The 13,896-nt window shown below is 35.7% G+C and overlaps 1 protein-coding gene across 6 annotated transcripts in view; it reads right to left on the bottom strand.

Moving 5' to 3' along the window:
• LOC108739234 (zinc finger protein 1) overlaps positions 1–13,896 on the bottom strand; it is a 369,964-nt gene that overhangs the window by 4,490 nt on the left and 351,578 nt on the right. For 2 of the 6 annotated variants that reach the window (XM_018473041.1, XM_018473044.1), the window contains 4 exons: positions 7,801–8,114; positions 2,638–2,778; positions 543–2,523; positions 111–431 (listed from right to left, as the gene is read on the bottom strand). In XM_018473041.1, coding sequence (XP_018328543.1) covers positions 238–431; positions 543–2,523; positions 2,638–2,778; positions 7,801–8,114 — 2,630 coding nt within the window. In that variant the 3' untranslated portion in view covers positions 111–237. Of the gene's footprint in view, positions 1–110; positions 432–542; positions 2,524–2,637; positions 2,779–7,794; positions 8,115–10,155; positions 10,197–13,896 lie in introns of those variants that run through there. The other 4 variants (XM_018473040.1, XM_018473043.1, XM_018473045.1 and 1 more) reach the window with 3 other exon arrangements.

Here is a 13,896-nt window from a genome sequence, read left to right on the forward strand (position 1 = left end):
CGATATCTAATTTATATATTCTCTTTTTTTGCTCTCGCATTGTTTATTTACAATATAGTTTGGCATAAACATTTGGCATATTTGCAATATTCGAACATGGCTATTAATTGTTTTTTTTTTTGTACACTTCCAAGCGCATGCGTAGCTGTATTGGAAATCGATAATATTCAATATAATCGAACGACTTTATAAATGTTTCTTTTTTTTTTTTGTTTTCTAACTACGTCAAACTTCGTTTTATTCTCTGTAAGGTTTGCAATAAGAATACCGGTGGTTCATGTGCTGACTATAAGAGCCCGAGTGAGAAAATCTTTTGAGACACTTACAACATTGAAATGGCTTCTCCCCGCTATGCAATCTCTTGTGTTCTGTCAGATGATGCTTGTGTTTGAATGCTTTTGGGCACTCGTGACATTTGTGTGGACGCTGGCCTGTAACAAACAATATTCAAAACGTTACAAGTTTTACGTTAACATTTTTACAATCTATTGAAACACCAGAATTGAAAATCAATCAAATCAAATTAGATTGATGATATTTACCTGAGTGTTCGTATTTGTGTCGAGCTAAAGAACTCTGTTTAGAGAATGCTTTATCACATTGATCACAGGAAAATTGTCCTTCAACTTCCCCACCGGAAGCACCAAGACTAGGGCTGCCCAAATTCTTCAATATCGGTTTCATTTTCTTCTCGTCCTGGCTGAGATCGTGAGCGATCATGGGTTCGTTATCTTCCACCCACAAGTTCTTCTCTGATCCAGGGCTCATTCTGGACAGTCGATTGCTTAACAGTTGCGAAAGGTTGGGCAATTCGGACGCTCCCATTTGAATCAACCCCTCTATACGAACCAGTCCCATGGAGGGCATTCCAAGTTCGGCTGGCTGGGCAAGGATCCGTGCCAGTTTACTTCCATTGTTGAAGTCCATAGGGGATGGTGTTCTTTGAATGTCGGAAGATGAGTTGGAGTTTTGGTAATGGTTTTGAAGAGGTTGTTGGACAGGGGTGGGGCTCCGAGAAGATTTACAACTTAAGTTCACGGCTTCCTCACCCGAATCGGAATGGTGGTTAGAAGAAGTCGGTCTTTGGGGTGAGGTAGCGGGAGATGAAGTTACTGAATGGGTACTTTTTTTCGTTGAGAGATCCAGGGGTTGCTCCATCGGGTAGTGAGGCGAAGGTAGTAACGAGTATGAAGTTGTTTGGTTAGTTAGTTGTTGGTTTGAAGGCACAAACACTGGAGGAAGTCTATGTTGTATGGTACTGCCCAAACTGTAAGGTATGTTCGCCATTCGTCCCTCCCTTCTATCTCTCGCTCTTGTATTTTGGAACCACACTTGCACCACCCGAACAGGAAAGTTTATCTTTTCGGCAATTTTAACGAGTTCTTCGCGCTTTGGCCGTGGATTTAAAGTGTAATGATCTTTCAGAACCCGAAGTTGTTTGTCAGCTATGAGCGATCGAACTCTCACCTTCCTACCATCTTCGGACACATGATCACTCGTTGTAACCGATTCGCAATCCATTTCGTAATCACAGAGTTTTTCGTGTTTATCATAATCCTGATCTTCGTCCGTACAACTGAGGTTTCCATTTTGTCCTTCTTCCGACTTTATGCCGACAGCCTCTTCTAATTTAGCCGCCAGTCCTTCGCTTTTCACTTCTGTTTGGTCGCACAGGTGCTCGTCCAACTCGTCCTGATTATTAAACGATTGCTTGCACGTTGAACAAAAAATGTTCTCTTTGGTTTCCTCGTCAGATCGTTGTTGAGATTCGTTGGTATTAGTTTCTGAGTATTTTTGCATGTTTGCTTGGAGTAGTTGTTTGGTCACTGTGACGTTAACCGTCTCTAAAATTCTTTTCACCGCTTCGAAATCACTCCCGCTGTCGTAACATTGGTTAGGCTTTGGCGTATCACGAGATTCAACCTTGTTGTTGTCGTCACCTTCGTCCATTACTAGATCTCCACAAGATGAAGCGTTGGATTTCGGACCTCCCGGTTGATCGTCGATTCCGCCCAAATTGGACGGGGGTGAGGCACTTCTCTGTATAGAATCGTTCAGTTTTAGTTCCGGTTCCGTGGATGCTGGAGGTCTATGCGGCGAGTTTCCTTGGAGCTGTTCTAGAATGTACGGTAACGAATAGGGACTTATTGCAACCCCGGAAGAACTAAGCATGTTAGGCGAGGTTATATAGAAGGGATGCATTCTTGGGGTGGAAGCCATTGAATTTTGTAAAAATGCTGTGGCGGCGGCTTCGCTAAATTTGTCCAGCATTGGCAAGTACGTGTTGTGATTCGGACTTGTTGCGATGTTATTGTTTAAAGAACTGTTAGAAGGCCTTTTGTGAACTCTATTTTTATCGATGAGGGAATTCGGAGGCGGACCGCGCGTCCTCCCCAACTTGAGATTCATCACTAGGCATTTTTTCGATGTCATGTGACTAGAATAAGAACCGGAATGCGAAAATCTTTTCCCGCAGTTTCCGCATTCGAACGGTTTTTCACCGCTGTGTATTCGTATATGTTCCTGGAACAAAACGCTCAACAATTACAAATGTTTATAACTATTAGGTCCGATATCTAATTAATAACGCGTCCTTGTAGCATACATAACTAAACGCAAAATTAATTTACGCCTTACCTTGAGATGGTGTTTGAATTTGAAGGCTTTATCACATTCTGTACATTTGAATTTTCGTAGGACAGCACTTTCGTCGTGGCTGATCATATGTCGTTGTAGACGATAAACATTTGCGAATGTTTTATTACAAATTTTACATGCCTGTAACAAAAAATTAACAATAGTGATCGGAAATACTATTATTACTATTATTATTTCCCGGTCTTCTCAAGTTTTCACTGGTTAACTATGAGCAGGGGTACTTATTATTGTTATTTTTATTTTTACAAGCCGGATTTCCCTCCCTTTGTTCAAGAAAAACTATTTCATAATGTTCGTGAATGTTGTAGAATATTCTATAACTTTCGTATCATTCCGGAACATTCTCAAAACTTCTAACTTCTCTAACCTCGGAAAATGTGTATTATCCGGAAACATTCTCGAACTTTCAGGAACGTTCTCGAACTTTCTAGAAAATTCTAAAACATTTTCGAACTCTTTAGATTGTAGAGGTTGTGACATTCTGTAAGGTTCTGATTGGACACCGGAACTCAATTAACACCTTTACTGACCATAAGGACTCGTTTAGGGCAGTAGCTTTTAACCCCGAAGATTTAACGGCACATAGGGACAAACTATATATACTTACTTTTATTATACATATTAATCGAATATTATAATTGCATTTATGTATTTAATATTTATGTATTTGGGATTGAAATGATCAAGAAGGGAGTGCAAAAATGCAATCCTTATTTACCTACACTTAATGTTTACGTACTATTGCGTGTACTTTCGAATATTTCGAACAAATTTAGAACGTTTGTTTGATTTATAGAATTTTAGAAAAAATTACACGTGCTTAACCCAGTTTTATGTGATTTACTGGCTGGGACATAAGTGCTTGTCAGTATTGTTTGTTTACACGACGTTTATTGTACTTGTATACAAGAAGTTAACACAGCAGAATTGCTTTACTTGAGAACGTAGCCGCACATTAATAAAACTAGAATTACACGAACGCATTTGTTTATATTAAATGTCGATCGCTAGTTTACGCCAAACCAAACCAAACGAAACTAACACAGCTACATATAATATGCCAAACGACTACAATCAATGCACCAAGACCATTTTTTAATAGCACGTATGTATATTTTCAGTAGTTTAAATTGGTAAAAGGTAAAACTCAGATTGTATTATCTTCAAGAGTTTGATTTTAATTAAGTATGATGTCACTAATCCTCAAATTAATTAGCTAACATTATCTAAGTACTTATTATTTTGTTACAAAAATACTTTGATAATAGTTTATCGTAAGCGATTGTTTTCAACGCGATTTTCATTTCCGCAGTTGTTGTAACATGTATAACGTAAATCTATCCAGAGCCATTGGCCCTGGATCATTTTTTGATGTCAGAAGAAGGAGGTTAGTCCTTTCACACGGTCTGTAGCGAAGCACATGTTGCCACTGTTCGCTTTTTGTAACATTCAATTGCGTTCCTTTTCGTTACCGCGACGGATCCCGATGTCATTCAACACTACCATTTGTTTATTAAAATAACTAACGAACGTGTAACATACCCTTTACTAATAACACTGCTATTAATTATTGCATCCACACTATTGGAAGGGGTTGACGACAGAAGTACACGATGGGCCAATAACCCCAACAACACTATCTGTTTTTTTCTAACGCATTGTGCAAGAAAATCGGTTTTTATTTTGTATTTGTTTGTTTGTTAATTCATTACTAGAGGTCTTGCTATTATGTTACATTCAGTAATTCTACTGAAAATATCCTAGAATGTTAGTCATGCCTATAAAAACGTGTATACATAGGTAATTCAGAAAGGGTAAGGTTTATTTCATTCTAAATTACCTCTACCTATTGATTTATAGAAGTTATGAAGATTTTGTAGATTCAAATCTACTTCTAAATGGAGAAAATGTATTTTTCTATTTCTATAATCATCGATAACTGTAGATACATGAGCAGTTACGTAATTAGTAGCAATTCTGAAGTAGTATATATGTATGTAAATCGCTGGTAGAGGTAATTTAGAATGATATGAACCTAGGTCTCATGAAAAATATGGTATAGTACTGTCTTAGCTCCTATGTGTTGCTTTAGTTTTTATGTAACAATGAATAGGTACAACCAAGGGTGATTACTGCCCTTGTTATAGGGGCTTTTTTCTATTATCTATTCCTTTTTATAGTTAGGTACTTATGGTATCTAAAATAATTACGATCTTACGAAATTCGGTTTATTCCTAAGTGTAAATGCGTACAGACAGTTACGTAAACGGCGTGATGTTTAATTGAAACCGTTTATCTAGAATCCATTAGGTGTTTATTAAACAAGCGACAGCAGTCGCAGCACTCTCTGATGATTTGTTAAGGAGGTCAACCACCAGGAAGCGAGAGCACAACGAACGGGCAAATTAGTGCCAAATAAACGATAGTGCCGCTCTTATCGAACAACCATTAATTTCGAAACCGTTTTTGTATAATTAAGAACAAGGTTCGTTATAACACTAATAACTCAGCGGTCTCTAGGCCATCCATCCTTACAATGAATTTTTGTTAACAAATGTACAATGTAATACGCAAAATAGTGACCGTAATAATAGCAAAATAGTTGAATGTGAACGAATTGAACATCCCCCATAACGGCATCTATTGGTGACGACATAGGTTGCGCACGCAGCTTGTAACAATTTATCTGTCATCTCCATGTACAACTCGAACTTTGCAAGAAAACTGTAGGTGCGTGACGATAACTGGGAAATTCTATTCTGTAAAGCTGTAAAGCTGTTTTTATTTGTGTATTACTGTATAAAATCGTTGTCGTTTGCCGAATGCTTCTTTCTTGTTACGTCAATTCATCCATTTGATCTTAACCCCACGCTAACCTTTTCACTTCACGATGTCAAGTATTTAACTAGTCAATAATAAACCTTGGACGATGAGTAGATAAGTTTAATTAAAAAGGGCGTTGACTTTATGTGTAAAGCAGTTACATTGCCAGTTGGCCTTTTAATTTGGACACCGAGTTTGCTGCGCGCATTGCCATTATGGTCATTATTGTTTCGAATTATGACTTTCTCACGAAAGTGCGCTCGCTAGACGGTAAACAACATGGCGTCTTGTATATTACAGTTTTCCGTCTTAATACCATGTAATTGGACGTACAGTTGTAAGCAAAAGTCGTGAACATACTCCTATAATCGTCAAAAAAAAAAAATAGGAGAAGATAATAGTAGTGAATATGAAAAAGGCGAAACAGATTGGTAGGACAACTCCTCAGACCAGTTAGAGATATATTAGAAGCAGATACAGGAGTCTAATCAGTCTTAAGATTGACGACTCTATGATGATGATAGATTAACAACCACAAGAGAAAAAGCAGTAACATTTGTTGGAAATAAACAATGACAAAAGAAAAGCGGGTCTAAATGTCTCTACTCGGTTGTATAGTTGGTTACATATCATCACAAGGTCGTCAGTCCTAAGACTGGTTGAATACGTACCTCCACTCTTTCCTATCCTGAGCTAATCTTCGCAGTTCCCTAAAACTAGAACAACCCACATCCTTAACTATTTGCGAACAGTAATCTAATATAGGCCTACCTTTATCCCTCCTAACTCCCGTTTCTGCCTCTAATATATCTCTGACTAGACCTTTATACCTGAGAAGGTGTCCTACAAACCTATCTCGCCTTTTATTGATTTCCATAGAGTCCTCTGTTCTCCTATTCTTTCTAATATCTCTTCATTTCAAACCTTCTCTATCCACGGTACCTCATCGTTCGCCTGTAACACCACATGTTTCGACTTCCTTTTATTGAAGGCGACTCGACCCTGCGCTATCCTCTGCTTTATATCCTTACTACTCCTTCCGTCCTGACTTATCTGATTTCTTAGATACCTAAAATCGGCCACTTCTTCTAATTTTTGTCTCATATCATTATATTCGCTCTTTCCCTACATTTCCTTCCCTTGCATACCAGTATTTATTCAGAAAAAGGTCTGTTAAATATGATAAAGGATTTGAAAAATAAAAACACGTTATCGAGACAGGGAATTCGCACACGCAGCATTTGTCTCTGCTTGCGCATTGATAATTTTAAAGACCACATGTTTGTAAGGTTTCAGTTTAACCTTATGCGTGTTAATGACGATCCAGTTGTTCATTTAAAAAACCATTAGGCTCATCTCATGCACATTACTCTTTTTTTTTGTGACAATACGTATGTACATGCGTTCGCGCCCCTACAAAACAAATGTTTCTTCCTTCAGGAGTGTCGACTCCCAGTTTTTTATTAGTACGACAAAGAAACAGAAACGCAGTCCTATTTAAGGAAACGGGATAGGGACAATTACCATTTTCTGTTGGAAAAACATCGACGCCAGGCAAGGTTAGTGTTACACAGACGCGCGAAATAAAAAACAACGAACAGCGGAGTATTAATTACACAAGTGGTATACTACTTGTAATTTAGACCTTAGATCTACGCGTAATAACCTGGGATATGGATGATACAAACTTGATCACACATGTCTAGAAATTTTAATGACGTTTCCAAGTAACCCTAGACGATTCGGAAGGCGTTTAGCAGAGGTTCGAACTTATTTTTCTAATCCCATCATAGCTGGTTTTTATAAATCATCAAACTGACACAAAAGCCAGTGATATCTTTGGACTAGTCAATTAATTATTAAAAAGAACGATTCTTTTTGGCGAACTATTTCGTAAATATCAAAAAGAATTACCAAAATTATCGTTCACTTCCAATTCCAATTCCAGAACTCAGATTTCATATTTTAAAGAACTAGTTCGTATTGGGGAACTAGTTATCGAGAACTAGTTTGCTAAAAAAAACCATCACTACTTTGGATCTCAGCATCACGCCAATTTACTTGCAGCCCTTAAACAGCGTTGCTACTAATTGTGGCTTCAGTTTAACCCTTAACCGTAAATAGACCTATTAGCCCTAGATTAATCTAGGATGCGATGTAAAGTGCGCAAATCTATGAATGAAATATTGAAGTTAACGGCAGATGGCGGTAATCTGCCGCTTGGTTGATATTAATCATCTTCGATTTGGGCAGTGACTTACTGTAGGAATCGCAAAAATGCTATAGGGTTAAAAAAAATAAGTGATGACTTACACTTACCACTTGTGCGTTTGGCGAGTGCAAAAGTTCATGTTTTTCCAACTGATCTTTGGTACCGAAGGAGGTGGTGCACTGGGAGCAGCCGTAAGGACCTCCGTTTCCGGGCGTGAGACTTGGCGTGGGTGATGCACTGGGCAGGGAGAGTCCTACGCCGTTCTCTAGGGCTATGTTCCCGTCAGCGTGCGCCACCTCCATGTGCTCCTTGAGAGACTGAAATGTCTGACAGCTTTTTTGGCATTGGGGGCACTTGATGAAACAATCTGTGCCCGGTCGGACATCTTCTTCGTTAGGAACCCCGTTTGCAAGTAATGGAACTGTAACAGAATTAAACAAATTAAGTTTTGTTAAATTTTTAGAATTATGTAAAATGTCATCCGACTGACTTCATTAAGGATCTATCTCCTCTCATAACATCACATATTGGAACTAACTTATAGAATTGAATTGCACCCTAGATCTAGTTTAAAGAATTGAGTTGCATCTTAGATCTAGTTTAAAGAATTGAATTGCACCCTAGATCTAGCTTAAAGAATTGAGTTGCATCCTAGATCTAGTTTAAAGAATTGAATTGCACCCTAGATCTCCTATTAATATCCAGGTTATTTGTGTTTAGATAATAAAATTTTTGGTCTCTAATCTTGAGGTGGAACTAAACAATTGTAATATTTAAAAAGGCTCCACTACAATAAGTAGCTCATTTCTGTCTTTTTTGCAGATGTTGATGAACGACCAGTGGAACGGATGTGTTGGTGATGATAACAAACGAATATTCTGCTTAATGGTGAGTTGAAATTAAATTTTTATCTATCTAGATATTAGCTAAGGTATATGACGAACTCAAATATCGTCGTACACGTCAGTGAGAAGGGTACACTGTGAGCACCTACTCACAATGATTCTTTAAAGATTCATCCATTGATGTCATATATTATAAGCAAGTGCAATAGTATTTGCAATGACTATGGACATTAATGCCACAGAATGATTCTGGACGTCAATGAAGCGAATCTAAGTGATTGCAAATATAACAGATAGATTTTCATAGTTATACTAGCTTTTAGTGAATATCTTTATGATTGTCGGATTTAATGATTGTAAGCGATGGTGATGGCATAACAGCGGAAACCAAAAACTGCTTCTACTTTAACGATTTATATAATAACTTTTTCAAGATTTAACGGGACTGACATTAGTATTTAATTCCCTGGTGTTCAAGAAAAAAAAATTAACAATTTCTAGTGTATACGAATTCTTTGTAAGTAATTACGCAGGACGATTTAAGGATAATTCATTAGTAATTTATTGTTTTTGCAAAACGGATATGAAAACACTTGGCTATTCAACAGTTCGCAACAATTCGTTTATTATTTTTGGTTGTTTTCGGGCAGGAAAATAAAAGTTTGATCGCGTTCAGTTTTGTAAACAGTTTTACTGATGATCGGGGGATATAGAGAAGGTAGTAAGCATACATGAGAGGATGTTCCGGCGTATTTCTTTAGTAGGCCAATGAGGCGAAGATAAGGAACTTGGAGGCAAGGATTTGGATCTCAACGATCGACCAACCGCTATACGCCTTTCCTAATGGTTTCGTAAACAATTTATTATGTTTTGCCTTACGTAAATCATCGCGAATTTAGGTCATCTCATACACACGTATGCTATGTGCAATGTCGTATTATGCGAAACTAATGCGAAAATTGTAATTTATGAATTGCCTAGGCACTTCTCTACCATCTCCTGAATAATGCTCTTCTAGGATTTTACGTTTTCATTGTTACTTTTGGTATTTTGGATTTGGCGGACGTATTTGTTTTAGATAGCATTTTGAAAAGTATACGACATTAAGAATTTATGATTCGAAAAAGTTCATAAATTCCTAGAAGAGGAAGACTTATTTTGTCCAAAAAGAGTATTTATTATTGAAGTACCATGAGATTTTACTTTTTCTGGTGATTTTTTATTCCATCTTTTAATCATTTACAGCAATAACTAAAAGATTGCTTTCATGATTATGTCCTTTGATCATAAATGTTTGCCGGTAGTTTAAGGGGTTATTTTTAATTTCTTCTTGATGCATTCAGAACGTTCTAAGAAATGTCCACTACACTCGGTTTTTTAAAAGTTCTTGGAACACAAAATTTTAAAAACTTTATAGAAATGTGCATGTTGCTTGTATAAAAATTAATTGACGATAATAATGTAAAGACAATTATACAGATTATATGGGTTTTTATACCTTGGTAGGTAATATATTTTCATAGAATTATCATTACTACTTTCGAGGCGAAGATGGTTTATATCGTTTTTAACTGCTGCAGCATCTAGCTGTTTATGTAAAGGAATCAGTAGACTTACCTGGGCTTCTTGTAGTATTCATAGTCTTTAACAACCTGGATACATTAGCAAATTAACACCTGTCAAAAATTACAATTTTGACAGACTACACTAATCCTTTATTTTTATAAAACAAATTTCGTTAGGTTTCATCATATAACAACATTATAATTAATTAAAATTTAGACAAACTGAGAAAAACGTTACAAACTATCAGGAAAGAGATGCTCCAACATCAATATTTTTTCATATATCATATTGTATAATACATTATACCTGAATATAACAAAATTAATAACAATAACTTGCTAATTTGGATAACAAAATTTGCTTATTTAAATCCAAAAAAATGTTTTGCTGGATGTGTTTTGTTAATAATGATTTTAATCGTTTCTAAATTGTTTTTATAAACAATGGGCGATACAATTGTACTGGAGGTGACCAAAAAATATTTTACGTAGTAATAAAAAGATCCATAAAATTTTGGCAATCCAATGACAGCGTAAAAATTAAGTTAGCGGCAACACGGTTTTCACACCTTCTCGGCACAAAGCCAGAGTGAAACAACATTGTTTAACCGGTTATAATGTACATTAATAATGTTAATGAGGTGAAGTTTTTTATGTCGCGATCCCCTGTTCATTCTACATGCCTTTTTATCGCGAACGAGACAAGAAACAATTGGAAGATGGCCAAATAGAATTCTTTATGAGCAGAACGTCATTCAACAACAACATATACTACGCTTTTATGTGCACCACTAAAAATTAGAAGCTGTGTTACTGCTACCAGCGGTCATGGTCAAATAAAAAATTAATAAACCGCGACTTTTCTGGTGGATAACTTAATTTTACCATAAAAACTTAATTTTACATTAATTTAACTTAAAACTTAATTTTACCATAAAAAAAAAAAACGAGGATAACGTGGGTAGAAAAGGTTAAAAAGGACTCTATGGAAGTCAATAAAAAATAGGCGAGATAGTTTGGTAGGACGCCTTCTCAGGCATGAAGGTGTAGTCAGAGACATATTAGAGGCAGAAACAGGAGTTAAGAGGGGTAGAGGTAGACCTAGATTAGATTACTGTTCGTAAATAGTTAAAGATGTGGGCTGTTCTAGTTTTAGGAAAATGCGAAGATTAGCTCAGGATAGAAAACAGTGGAGGTACGTGTCCAATCAGTCTTAGGACTGACGACCTTATGATGATGATGATGATGAAAAAAAAAACTAACTAATTGTATATGAAGTTTGCAATGTTAACGTGAAAATTCATTTAATTTTTATCCGTTGCCTCAAATCAATAAGGAAAAATTGTCGCTACTGTTACACCCTCGCCGAGGATCGAACCCGGGTCCTTTGGGTTGTAGTTTACATGTACCCAATACGATTTGCATTTAACCTTCTCATATCTAGCAAATTCATTATTATTGACGAGTTTTCAACTTGAAATTAGACTTTTTCCGTTGAAAATTAAAAACTATTTTCAAGTAAAGGTAAATCCTTCGGCGTATCTGACACTTTTTGGAATTGGTGATATGTTACGGTCATGTGGTCTATTGTTTCGTGATGAATTTTAATTAGACTTCGTAGCCTTAACACAACAGCTAGCAGTATTATCCTTGACCAATCAACTAATTACGTAGATATATCTACATAACATACTATGTAGTCATTTCTTTACACAAAAAAATTGAGATGCCACCACATGAGCATGGACATGGAATTACTAATAGTGTATATTTATTTTGTTCTTCAGAAATACAGTTAAATCGATGTACAAACCCTTGCTGCAATCCTACATGTATTTTCTTCTGAAATCCTGTCTAATTCTTAAAAAAAAAATGATTGACCTCCCTGTATTTTTCCTTCCAGTTTCATTTCTGTGATTACGTTATTATAAAATTTATTGTAAACATGCACAGTATACCTAATGACTTAGTCATTTCAGTTTCCTTATTTTGATAAGATAGCACACTGACGGATGCACCGATTGGTGCAAGCGGTCACGTATTATTAATTATGCTTTGCAATTCAAAAGAATTGTTATATTACAGCTTGATATATATACTTAGATGCATGTGGGTTTTAGAATACTTTAGTGGGTTTTTACTTGGAAAAATGTATGTTATACTAGCGTTAAATAATAGTATAATTTCTCACTTTAGACAATAACATATAGAACGAATGCTATCTACAGAATTGTGGGCAAAGGTATGGACTATGTTTGGTTGATAAAACTTTCACAAATATTTGAAATTCTATTATTATTATAGGTACCTCAAATAATAACGAACACGGTGGAATGGCCGGTACAAATATTAAATAAATATTTAATCGTTGGAAATTATTAGTAATCACGTCTTCAAACAGATGTTTATTTACTATATGTACATATAACAGACCGATTAACATCATAAACACACACAGAACAACAAACAATTTTATTTGTAAATGTTAATAACGATGAAACGGAATCAATTCAAATATTGTTTTCGCTTTAATTAAGCGGTTATTTATTGAAGAAAATTATACTACAACAAGAATTTTACATGATACAAATATAATTCCATATAGGAGATAATTCGAACGCATTGAAGATGTAGGTGCTTACAATCAATCTCATTATTTCCATTAGCATCATATTGATTTAATCTACACTCTAAAATTCTTGTAGCAGTATATCACAGATCTAGTAATGATTCTTCAAGGAAATCAATTTTTTCTATTGCTATACACTACACGAAGAGAAGGTGGTATAAACATGTTTATGTTTATGATATTCCAGATTAACATTTCTAGTAAATAAGTCTGGATTAATGTTGATTTGTAAACACATTCCCCACTTTCCCATTTCTGTTGCATATTATTTAGTTTCATAGCGACGATAAACATGCACGTATTGTGTGAATTACCTAGTTTCTGTGATTAGAACTTTCATACGCACTTTTTGTTGTTTAAATGATAATAAATAGGCTAAACATTTCAATGACCAGAAAAGATAGAAGCAAAAGTCTTGTTTCCTTTGATAACAAATAAACTTACGTCAGTACTATGTTACCACCTCATCAAAGGTCATTATAACACAAAGCAGTAGTAAATAAATTTAAATGTTCATTAAATATAGGAACTTTTTAACAACATAACAATTATTTATCATCAAACTACGAAAGAACTTTTATTCTGATTAGTTTGATGCGGAAAACTTAGTATACGTGTACACATAGTGATAAAAAATATGCTCAAAGAAAATTGGATGGTTTTGTGATGGAATAAACGAACGAATTTTCCCCGGGTCGAATATAGGAATATAAACGACCTCTTGAGGACCGGGAAATGGTTTATTTTCGTCAGTACATGTCGACAGAACTCTGTAACTTTCTCAGTTTTTAGTATTCACAACGTGCATAGATGTCATCCGGAGATATGACACGAAAAACCAGATGCAGTAAATTATCGCTTTTTCGGACCCTAGTCTCGGTGTAGAATGCTTTTGAGTCGGTTTTTCTATTGTTATTCGACAAACAAATTCATAAAATCGATAGGAAACTACATAAACCAATCAACACTGGTAAAGCTATGATCTCCTTTAGAAACATTTGAGTTTAAATCGTAAAATCCCGATGTTAAATAAAACTACAGTGGAATTCGTTTATTATGACTCCGACTGTATTGGCCAACCGCTTAATATAAAGTAATTGCAGTGTTAACTTTGGTTTTCATATTAAATTCTGTATAGGATAGTTTGGATATAATGACTCCGTT

This window comes from Agrilus planipennis, unplaced genomic scaffold (genome assembly GCF_000699045.2).
Source record: "Agrilus planipennis isolate EAB-ADULT unplaced genomic scaffold, Apla_2.0 scaffold140, whole genome shotgun sequence".
In the NCBI taxonomy this organism is placed as follows: domain Eukaryota; kingdom Metazoa; phylum Arthropoda; class Insecta; order Coleoptera; family Buprestidae; genus Agrilus; species Agrilus planipennis.